At 44.6% G+C, this 12,500-nt stretch overlaps 2 protein-coding genes across 2 annotated transcripts in view; one reads left to right on the top strand and one right to left on the bottom strand.

Annotated features, from left to right (window-relative positions):
• Positions 1–12,500, bottom strand: part of LOC113820859 (uncharacterized) — a 231,736-nt gene that overhangs the window by 181,590 nt on the left and 37,646 nt on the right. The gene's annotated exons all lie outside the window — the stretch shown is intronic.
• LOC113818456 (uncharacterized) overlaps positions 8,013–12,500 on the top strand; it is a 40,933-nt gene continuing 36,445 nt past the window's right edge. Inside the window, exon 1 of the mRNA XM_070126665.1 lies at positions 8,013–9,967. Coding sequence (XP_069982766.1) covers positions 9,955–9,967 — 13 coding nt within the window. The 5' untranslated portion in view covers positions 8,013–9,954. The remainder of the gene's footprint in view (positions 9,968–12,500) is intronic.

Below are 12,500 nucleotides of genomic sequence, written 5' to 3'. Positions count from 1 at the left end.
TATTCATCTTCATCCCTGACAAATCACTCATAGACTAAGTGCAAAAACGAACGTGATAATGCGATAATGATTTTCCAGTCCTCGAAAATAAGTTCGTAATTAAGTAAATGCTTTTTGTACCGCTGATACGTACAAAATAATGAAAATCTACGGGTCTGCATAACCATGTTCTAAATTCATCTTTGCATTTATGTAACATTACCGTAATAGAAAAAAACATTGTTATGCAAAAACAGTGGTAAAAGTATATCAACTTAATGTTCTTTTGCATTTATGTATAACTTATAGTTTAATCTCACCATGTAAAATTACAGTAATCCCAGAATAATGTATCATGTCTAACATATGTAAAACTGTAATCACGATTGCCCACGCCTGAGCAGATAGCCAAGGTGGTAAACTAACTCAACTTTACTGAACTTTGCATTCATAGCCTACATTTTCAAGTGTGAATGGACCATTGTTTTGCTTTAGAAACTTTCCTAGAGTATAATGTATGTAATACATCATCACAATAGGCCATGAAGATGTTAGGAAATAAAGTCAGTGGTATTCTGGCAGACACAACGCAAATTGGCTGGCTGGCCTTCTGAATGATCTGAAAATTTGACCTGAACACCTGATCTAGCAAGTATTGGACATTTTTCCAGGGAGGAAACCTGAATATAGCTCCTGCTAGCGTATGTGTTTTTGAGCACACGTGTGTACGTACGACCGGAAAAGACTTGCGAATATCTAAAGCACATTTTCAGATAAAACAGCCAAACGTAGTTTAGAATAGTTTCCCGACGTTACCCTAATGAGAAGATAATTGCCATGAAATAATGATCTGAGAACCGCCGTCCATAAAGCGTGACGTGAAGACACCTGACACTGAATCTTCATCGAGGAACACTTCTGAGAAATCCGCCCTCTCAGCTGTCACTTACACCGCCTCTAAGAACCGACACTTTAGGACAAAAGAACACAGGGAACGATAAACACCACTAAGAAAACTGAACACCCAACATTATTTCAGGATCTGAAATTACTGCACCCAGACCTTCAGCGCTTCAGCATCTATTGAATGCCTGCAAAGGGACCCTGAAAACTCCCGAAGAAAAAACAGAAAGAGAAAAAATGAAAAGTTACTTGCATCAGCCTCTCCTGTGGATCCTCACCTGTCAACAAACCTTTACTTAAGGAAACCTGTCGGTACGCACTTACCGAAGTACAACTGCCAGGTACTCGTTACGTGATGGCAACTGTCATGGATGTATCATGGCCTTTATGAAGACGGGAGTTTAATAAAACCGGCGTCTTTTCGTATTAGAGATGAGATTGGAGATGGCCAAATGTATTACTTGAAATATTCAATTTGCTATGAACTGCTCTTCTAAATCTGACATTCAGTTGGTCTTTAGCATTCATTTTTCTTTGTTTAGTAGTTTCACTTTACCTTTCACAACAATTATATACACACTCCAATGGATACACGTTTAAAAAATACACTACACGATACAGTCAATATTATTTATATACGAGGCTCACATTATTACAGTCAGAGAGGGAGGGAAAGAGAGAGAGAGAGAGAGAGAGAGAGAGAGAGAGAGAGAGAGAGAGAGAGAGAGAGAGAGAGAGAGAGAGAGAGAGAGAGAGAGAGAGAGAAGGAGATAGATAGAGAGAGAGAGAAGGAAAGGGAGAGAGAGAGAGAGAAGGAAAGAAAGAGAGAGAGAGAAAAGTAACCGGGATGGAGGTTCTTAGTAAAATGTTCGGTTTAGCATTCAGTATGGAATGTGCCGTTCCTTTTGTCGGTGACTGTACGCATACATGGAAATACAGAGATAAAAGTAGTCGATCTTCTGTCATCTTCGGTCGCCATTAAGCCATCGGTCCCATGCACTAGATTCCAACATGCATGGAAGAGAACAAGGGTCCGGGAAAGAAGATTATGGGATTCTCTATCAATCGCTTGCTTTACCGGTCTATGGCATTCAAATTCGCAAGATATTAGTAAATTCGGTATCTAGTATTTTTGACGCATCCAAGACCCCTGGCGATGCAGCGCGATTGTCTAATTCAAGGATAGTAATTCCGAATATATTTAATTACATAATTAACTGTGATTGCATGCTATATGCATTGCTATACGCTCAAAGTCAGAATACATTTACACGTCCTATAAATTAACAGATTTTTGGGCAGTTTTTGAGCTCGTTTATTCCTTTTTTTGATAACACATTTGCAGCTGCGAAGTGTGAAATAAAAAATGTCCTATGTATGGATAGTGTTTGAATGTGTGTGTGTGTGTGTGTGTTTGTGTGTGTATGCACGCGCGCGCGCTTGTGTATGTGTGCGCATGTGTGCGTGCGCGCGCGCGCGTTTGTGCGCGTATATTTGTGTTGCATGTCTTTGAGTCTTTATCATCAACTAGCGTTTATGTGAACGCATTGATATGTAGGCGCAAGTATATGTGTGTCGTTACATTTCGGTGCGTGTGTGCACTTGGCTTACGTGCGCACAAGTGCCAGTGCGTACACAAAAGCGTCGTCAACAGAATTGTACCTTCCTCACAAGTCGGCTGCACAAAAAGATGAAAAGATAAAGACAAAGGACTTCACCCGGATTTATGGGTCTTTGTATTTTATCTTCCCCGGCCTCCCTCTCCCCGATCTGCGGGAGCGGCTGCCAGGTCACCAGACGTGACGTAATGCGTCCAGTCATCGCTGCTTATCTTTTTTTATCTCCTCCTCAGACTTTATTATCCAGGCTGATGACTGAAAAATCCAGGATCACTGTCTAATTTGTTTATTAGACGCTGCTCTTGATCGAGGGGCCCTGGCGTCCGCGTCGTCCGGCCGCCGCTGCTGCTGCTGTCCACCTTGCCGTCCTGCGCTGCTCTCCGTCGCTCTCTCCTGTCCTGCGAGCGACGGTCTCCCTTCTAGTGACGGTCGCTTTGTGCAGGCGTTTGTTGTGATGATTATATCTACCTGTTGGATGGAAACGAACGGTGTTGTCTTATCTGCCTGTCGCGCAACCCATTCCAGCGGTCACCTCCGTCCATTCCCGTCGTCCGACAATCCTGCTCTCCTGTCGCTGCGATCACCTGTCTCACGACCTGTTCGCTGTCGTGCCCATCTGCAGCAAGGCCACGCCAGCCTGCTGCCATACCCACCTGTCCTGGCCTTCCTCCAGCTGTGGCATCCGAGGCTCTTCATGACTCAGGACATTCTCCTTCGGCTCGGCAGAATAAGGATCCCTGGAACCTCGCGACCCGCTGCGGCGTGCGTGTTGTTATGCGTGCGCGCGTGTGTATGTTTGTGTGTGTTTGTGTGTGTGTGTGCGTACACATTAACTTGTATGCAAGTGTTCGGTTGCATGTATGTGTCTGTGGTGTGTTTATGTTTGCGCATTTACATACACGTGTACATGCATACCCGCTTCCACGCTTTAAAAAATGTGCGCGCACGCGCGCGCGTGTGTGTATAGTTGTGTCAACTGTGTGTGTGTGTGCATGCGTGTGCTTGTGTGTGTGTGTATTTGTGTTAACTGTGTGGGTGGGTGCGTGTGCGTGTGTGTGCATGTGCGTGTGTGTGCGTGTGAGTGTGTGTGCGTGTGAGTGAGTGTGTGCGCGTGTGCATTTGTAACGTACCACTTCAAGAGTCGCACAGTTTACCAATTTCTAGGTTAGCAACATTCTCGATCAAGATATTGAATCAATTTAAACCGCTTTCTCTAACTCAATTCAGCGGCGAAGAATTAAACTTGTATGAGATGCTTATTCATTAACTAGAGATGGACTAGACGCTAACTCTCACGTATCTTCTTTCTCTGTATTCCTTCTAATCCACAAATACAAGCAAAGGAGTATTATCTGAAGTAGTTTCTCTCCACCAACTTTGGCCTTTTTATCTTGTACATCTAGGCTAAAGACTATATCACATCGATAATCAAAATAAAACAAAACACTCGTATTATCCATCTATGCACATCATATACATATACCGCTAATGCTTTGAATACGGACATATTTGCGGACATTTCTTGTGTTGCTGGATTCAAGGAAGGGGGGGGGGAGGGTCTAGGCTACCAACGCGTACTCATAATGTACAGTGACGGACACAAGTCATGTTATGAAATGAAGCTTCGAATCTGCCTCACAAGAAGCGGATGTTCGAAGCGGAATTCGAGACAGATTTGACAAGAGCTTTGACCGTGACTGTACTCTCAAAATTACTCGAACATTCCAAAATGCGTTGCGTTATGGATTTCCTACAACACTGATATTACGCATGAAACTATTTTTTAGCTCGTATTTGAATCGTATTTGTTTGGATGCGCATTATTATCACTAAATAGCCTGCGGTTTAATTCACACCTAGTAAATGATTTCACTAAGGGATATTTGTGATACTAATGTCAACTTAAAGTGTTAGCACGCACACATATGTTAATGCCACATTTACATACATAATGTATATTCATTCCTCAAGGATTACATCCATTTTATATATTTTTTTTATTCTCTTGTATACTCCGATCATTCTGCACCATAACAATATTTGTAAAAAAAAATATTCAGGACGTTTCGTACAATGAGTTATATTTACTATGGCATGAAGGTATTAATGTATTCGCTGTTTACTGCATCTTAATTTAAGAAAGCACTTTTTATCCGTATTTTTTCATTATCATTATTTCTTTCTCTCTTTCTTTTTCTTTACTTTTTTCTTTTCGGGAGAGCGAGAGAATGCTCAGCGTGCTGGAATTTCAGTATCATTTACATTCCCCTTCATTTTCCATTTTTCCTGTTCTTTTTTTAACGTTACTTCGTTGTCAAAATAACAATACTACCTGTCAGTATAAAAAAAAATACTGTTCACGCTAACCTGCACGCTTCTAGTTATATGGTATTAGTCTAATCTACAGTTAGTTTGCTGTACCATCCGTATATTACTCAATACACCTTAGTGTGTGAATTCAGCGTTAATGTGCTTTCTGTTGTCACTTCGTCAACACTGATTCCTGCCTAAGCATCTGTGGCTCCACAAACAAAACACAAATACGAAGGACATAAAGACTACATAACTTCGCGGCAAGAGTAGCACTAGGAAATGTAAATAAATGTGACCACATCACACCACCTATAAACAAACTCAAATGGCTAAAAGTACAACAGAAGTACAACTATGACACATGTATTCTAATCCATAAAACCATACAGGGAAAATATCCAATTGGCAACTACCTATACAGACAACAGGTACCATAATAGGTGTCTATATAAGGCAAAATTACCCCTTATTTATCAAAAGATCGAATAAAGAAATCGGTGGAAGAAATATGCAAATCCGAGGGATAGTGATCTGGAACCAAATACCAGAAAATATTAGAAATATCTCCAACCAAAAGACATTTAAAACAAAAATTAAAGAAAATTTAATGAAACATCAAAGATTTCAGGCGCTTAACCATCAAGTCTATTTCTGTTTCACAAACATTGAATAATATGTATGTTCATAATATCTCATCGCATATAAACGCCATAATGTAAATAGAATACAGACTGTAATCAATTTAATAGCGTTTTGAAACTGAATACCATTACGCAACCCCATTTTGTATTTCGTCACTGCATTAGATCGTTCGTCTTGCCTGCAGTGAACCCTTAATGCATATTAAAACCCATTCTGCTGTTACTTCATACAACTTTATACCATCAATGCGGTCATTTAATGTGACATCAGTTCGCCGCTTGCCTTAAGTTCGTGTTTTGTGCGTGCAACTTGTGCCATCAAATGTACTATGTTCAGTGCTATCTGCGTTGGCGCGCTTTTTAATCTGTTAAATTTTATCAGTGAACGTGTCTTCGTGTGTACGACTATGTACGTACGTATATGTACGTGTGCTTATGAGCTTGCATGAGTGCGTATATGCGAGCTTTGTAACTGTTCCCATCAGCGTTGCAAGTGCATCTTATTATCTAGCGGTATATTCATCGTGTGTGGCCTTTGATCGGTTAGGAGATAGCACAAGGCAGGGTCAGCCTTCCTTGGTCGGCCAGGTGGTAAAGTTGGGCAAGGCACCACCACGTGGCTGACCAGGTGGGGAGAGACGGGGTAGCACCACGTGGTTAGCTAGATGGTGGTGCGAGGCAGAGTAGCAGGTGAGGTGAGGTGAAGCCACGTGAGTCAGTACTGGCCGTTGGTTCTCAGATGGTAAACCTCACTCGCTCATTGCTTCTACCGACTCAAACTTTTTGCACGATTGCCCAGTCTTTTCCTCTCTTAAATTATTGCACTTGTGCCTTTGTGCCCAGAAGGAAAAGGGGAAGAACAAGCGCAGGCACATTAGCGAGCATGTATATCTGTGCATGCAAACGCACGCGCGCGCACACATACACACACGCACACATAGACACACACACGCACACATAGACACACACACGCACACATAGACACACACACACAAACCCATATCCACACACGCACACACATAGACACACACGCACGCACACACACCCATATCCACACACGCGCGCGCCTGCTCGTCCAACAAATCGCGTGGAAAGTAGCAAGCAGCAAAAAGCGCCGGCGTTGTGTACCTTCGCTGATCTCGCGGGGAATATCTCTTCCGCGAGGCAGATATGATGGCAGCCGTGGCGTGCGGAGATGGTGTTCGGAGAGCGTGTTCTGGTCGTGCAGGTTTAACTTCTGCATTATTGTAGCCTGATGAATCAAATGTTACCTGGAAATTTGGTGATATAAATCGTGGCGGAGTTGTTGATTACAGAGAGGCGGCTGGTGTTGACTGCGCGACCCCTGGCAGACATTCCGCGGGTCTGGCAGTCCTCGCCTACCTGGTGGTCGCCGTTGGTGGTCAGCCCAACACCGGTTATGTACAGGTGTTTCTAGAGCCGATACCCGCAAGAGGCAAGTGCCCGCACATGTTGATCACGTGGAGGCGCGGGTCAAGCCCGAGGATCATCACGTCGAGGGCGGCGTGTTCCCCCAGGAGCTCAAGGATGACGCAGGCTGACGATATCCGAAGTGGAGAGCGTCAAGGACCTTACCCCCCCGCCGCCCCTCCTCCCCCGCCCGTCGCCAGGAGGGTCACGAGATCATCTGCGCCAGAACAACGGATCAGGTGTTGGAGGGCCACGGGAGGCGCGTGAGGAGGCGTGGGGCCTCAGAGCGGCGTGGGCGTGGGAATATTGTGTGGGTATGTGGGCAGTGGGCAGTCCCAGGTGACACTGAGGTCGGTGGGCTGGGACGTGGGCGTGATCTCAGGAGATGGTATCATGATGCGAGGAAGGGTGCTGAGACAGCTGGGTGGCGGGCGTGCTGCGGGCGGCTTGTGGGCGTGGCTGTCACTCCACAACGCATCCGGACTCCCGCTACGCTGGGAAACTTGATCCCTGGGCCGCTGTCACGACCCAGGCCACGAAAAACTGCCGCCAAGCGAACAGGTGGCGGCGGCTGAGGCTGGCAGGACGCCAAGGCGGCACACAGCGACGGGTGGTGGCGTTCGGGGGCCGTGTTTCACCTGGAACACCCACGTGCCCACCCCGGAGCCTCGGCGCCCCCCAGCCCGCGCCCGACGCCCAAACGTGGCTAGAACCAATGTGTAGGTCGGGCTGGAGGTGTGTGGTGTCGCCGTGGTGGTCTCGGGCAGGGTGGTGGCGGCAGCCCGGGGGGAGGCAGCGCGGCCAGCCACACACACACCATAACAAACACCGTGCTTCACGCGCGAACCAAAACTTTTCGCCCGTGATTACGTACGTCTTACGGGCCTCTGGCAGCTCAGGTTGGCCCTTTCTGGTCCTCAGGCTTGCCACTTGCATGTCAATAAGTCCTGCTCGCAGCCAGGTGCAAATTCCTTGCAAGTACACGCAGAAAACGCACCGTGAAAGTGAACGAAGGTAGCGGAAACGAACGGAGATGGCGGCGCGAGTCTCCTAGACCAGGGCATCAGACCGGGGCCCGAGCGGAGTCAAGCAGTCTACAGGGTCGGTTCTCTCCGTGCAGTCACCTGCCAGCCAGTTGTACTACGGCGTGCTGAGAGCGGGGACCTCCTGTGCGCGTCTCTCCCACGCTGCCTGCCACGCCACCATCACCGCCGCCGCCGCCGCCGCCCGCCGCCGCCCGCCACTTTGACTATTGTTGCGAAACTTCATGCTGTGTATCGGCTTCATTTGAACGACGTCGACCCTGGTTCCTCTCGAGTTTGATCGTCTCTGAAGATCTTGAGCTTTGAGTGATTCGCATATTACTGAACCTTCTCCAGCCTTTGCATGACATTCCACACCTCTCCAACATTCCACATTCATCAAGATCTGTCACATTTCTGTACTTTTCCTGTCCTTTTGTCCCTGATTGTTTTGCCAGTTATAGCCAATACATCTGTTAACTTGTTCTTTAACCAAAGAAATATTAATAATCCCTTGATCTTATCAGATTTACATGTTCCTTGATAGTGCCCTGAATAACAAAACCTCCATCACCCACTTACTCTCTTTTTATACCTAACATTTTTATATTATTAAACCTGGCTCTCTCTCCAAATATCTAATCCTTGTCAACCAAATATCTCTCCTAAACACCAAAGTTTTCTTTTGTCCAAATATCTCCTCGCACTTGACCTCTCCAGCCTATTTCGGAGTTTTATGTATCCAATTTTGCCATTTCTACGTGTCCCATCATTTAGGATCCTCCAACTGCAGACGCAAGCACTATTGTATTTTCTTCCAGTACAAAAAGTATTTGCAACAATCATCAACTTTCCTTTTATGCCTTTTCTTTTTCTATCTTTCCCTTCCTTGATCTAAGTTTCCTGCATTGCCGAAATTTATATCTCAAGTCCTTGTTCACACACCTAGCACTCCACCACTCTTGCCGAAAGGCTTTCTCAGAGTAGTTCTCCGGCCAGCAAGTCTTTCGATAACTACTTGCCTCTTCCCTAAAGACCAACTCTCCTACGATACCTGAACCTGCCAACAGCTATTCCTTCCTATCGATGGCAACGCTGCCCTGGCTTCAATCCTTTTCCTACAATATCTTGCCACCCCTTATATAACCTCTGTAGCACCAGCACTCGAACCACCTTCCCGCTAACACCTGAGACATTCCTCATCCTCTGGCACAAGCACAGCTACACTATCCACCTTCGTATCACAAACAAACACCAGGACTTTCTCCCCTCCTTCGCTCTTCCACATGGTGTTTGTTTCACCTCGAGGGGCTCGAACCTGAGTGTGTCATCACCTCTCTTGCTTCACGTGGATGAGGGTGTTTGCTGGCCGGCGTGGTGTGTGTCCGCAACACTGACATTAATTACCTGGAAAAGTTGGGCACGCATATCCATCTGGTGGCTTACGGTGGGGAAGATTCGTAGCGGGCGCTCCGTCTCTGCTGCGTCTGAAGCCATCAATACGTACGGACAACCATCCTCTCGGCTGAGACAAGGCAGCCCCAGCACTAACTGTGGAAGCGTCGAAAAGAGATAACTTCGGCGGCGAACTGAGAGAGTGTGTGTGAAGAAATAGATTACAGCGATAGGAGCACGTCTGTAAAGGTGCCGATTGTAGGCTGCCGTAGGGGAAAAGCGGCGAGAATAGCCCGCCGCCCAGCCAGAAAAGGTATCGAGTCTTAAAAAGGAGCCTTTGATGTGTGCGCTGCGAAAGTGCTGGTAAATTAAATCAAAGGAAGTCGTGGTGCTGAGCTAAAAAGGGCTGTACACAGTGTTACTTGGCTGTTTATCCAATACCATGGCCTGTAGAGCAAACAGCTTGCCATTACATGTTGCGTCTTCGCTGTACTGCTTGGTCAGGAACATATAATGCTGTGAGGGAGGAGGAGTAACAGACAAACAGAATTCCCCAGGGGAAGACCCTAGCAAATATTGGTGATTACCCCGAGAAAACCGAACAAACAGTCGTGAAGCTACCATGAGTTCCCAGGGATCTACCTGCGTACTATGAGTGGAACAGGTGGGTGACTACATGTTTTACACTTTCATTTTTCATTTCTTATTCTAATGTTCGTTTATATGATATTTTTATTTCTTTCCTCTTGTCCAGAGAATCCCTTACTGATGTGTGTATTTTTATCTATGATACTGATCTATGATCAGTGGCCCACCCTGTGTTTGTTGTTTAAATTCCGAGCCGGGAATGTGTTTGTTTATAAGCGCAAGTGCTGGCATGCATCCGGATGTTTTCCGTGTCCATGTATTTATTTAAAACAGCCAGCGGCACAGTTAACACGGTCAGCGTCTATAGTAAGACAGGCTTGTATGCGAACAGTAAAGGTCGGATATGTGAAAACAAAACCGATCGTTGGGCGGGCGAGGCCATCCCCAGCTTCTGTGAAATATGAAGTAACGGGATTCCCCAAGTTAATTCGGAGGAAGGATAACTTCTGGGGCAGCACGGGAAGTCGCATCTCCCAAGCAGCGCTAATGGTAGCCTTTATTCGAGCGCTTCTTTTGTAATTATCTACATTGCTTTGCATGATTATCCTTACATGTCTAAACCCGACGGAACCAGTTATGAACCGTGTGGTGAATTATCTTGCACATGGCAACGTGTCTCACTTTTCTCGGAAAGATTTAAAACTTCTTTGACGTTGGAAGCCTATTGAATTTATATCAGTCTGCTTTATACACACTGGAATAAGGGGGGGAATCTAGGGCACTTACTGACGCATGCTTTCTTATTTTACTGATTTATTGGTTGATGTGCTTTGATTGATTGATTGATTGACTGGTTGATTGACGGATAGCCACTTTGGTGATGTTTGATGTTCTCGATATTTCAAGTAAACATGATAATTGAAAGTACTTATATGTTTTGGCATGGTTAGCATAGATGAATTAAGCAGAGTTACACATAGGACCTGAAGCTAATAATAATGCGCGAATTTTGTTTATTAAGATATTTTATTTTGTTGATGTACTTATTAAGGGGAACTGCCATTTAAATCTGCAATATGTTATGTGATTCCGTTGATAGGAACGTGTATACTATCCCGAACAAAAGCAAGAACACCTGCAAAGTAAACGTCACCGACAACCTAAATCATCTGATAGGGACAACAACAGGTGTTAACCATTGCTATGGGAAGGTCAGGCGTTGGTAACATTTGCACTTTATCCCTTACCCTTCCTCTATCCCCCGTTCTTCCTTCCCACTCTTCTTTCCAAACTTTTTTTATTCTACGTACTAGGGAGTGTCCGTATATTTGTGCGTGGAAGGTGTATGTCTACTTTGGTTATTACTTTTAAAGGAAAACTCTATTCCATTTATGTGCGTTACAGATATTCACTACCGTGTTAGTTATTCTTTCTCTCATTTTTTGTTTTCCTGCACCGGTATTTAACCCGATTTTCTTATCTAACACTAGGAATCACGAGTATTTAACCTCATTTTCTTATCTAACAATAGGAATCACGAGTATTTAACCTGATTTTCTCATATAACACTAGGAATCACGAGTACTTAACCCGATTTCCTTATCTAACACTAGGAATCACGAGTATTTAACCTCATTTTCTTATCTACCACTAGGAATCACGAAGCGATGCTATAAACCATTCTCCAACTACATTTATATAAAGACCTGCCTCATAAAAGCTCGGGATGATGCCGCCCTCCCCGCTGCACGTGCCACTCAAAAAATAAAACCATGAAAAAAAAAACACGGGATTCCTTGGTACGAAGCGTGCGTGTCAGTGCATAACAGCCTTCGAGTCGCGTCATGTCAGAGAAGGATCGAGTGCTTAAGACGTTTACAATTCCTCAGACAGTGCTGCTTGGACCCCGTTTCCCTGGCATTGTATGCGTGATCAGTGTGTGATGGTCCATAGAGACGCTCCCGGCTGCATCCTTGAGTGGTGACGTCACTGGCACAGCCTTTCTGTCCGGTCTGGATTTCCGACTGATCTGTTCTATCAACGAGAATATTGTCGCAAACCGAAACCTTCGTCGACCAATTCATGCATATTTTAAATGAGTTCTTATATTCATTTATATCCTCGCTACCTCATCCCATCTCTATCGACTGCATATCTCAGAAAATTCAGGATTTCGCCTTCAGAAAATTAATTCGATGAGTCCTGAAGCCATTCTCCATATACTGATTTCCTCGCGTACGTGATCTGTGTCTGCAAATTGATTCATCAATTATCCCATCTCTCCGGAGATTTGGACTGGATCCGTTATGTGTATGTGTGTATGGACGTGTATATCTGTCTATCTATCTATATGTATATGTATGTATGTATATATATACATACATATATATATATATATATGTGTGTGTGTGTGTGTGTGTGTGTGTGTGTGTGTGTGTGTGTGTGTGTGTGTGTGTGTGTGTGTGTGTGTGTGTGTGTGTGTGTGTGTGTTTGATACATATATGTATAGATAGGTACAAATGTGTGTGTGTGTATGTATATATATATATATATATATATATATATATATATATATATATATATATATATATATGTATATATATATATAT

This window comes from Penaeus vannamei, chromosome 10 (genome assembly GCF_042767895.1).
Source record: "Penaeus vannamei isolate JL-2024 chromosome 10, ASM4276789v1, whole genome shotgun sequence".
In the NCBI taxonomy this organism is placed as follows: Eukaryota; Metazoa; Arthropoda; class Malacostraca; order Decapoda; family Penaeidae; genus Penaeus; species Penaeus vannamei.
The sequence above is the reverse complement of the archived record's forward strand: the minus strand, read 5'-3'. Positions and strand labels throughout refer to the sequence as shown.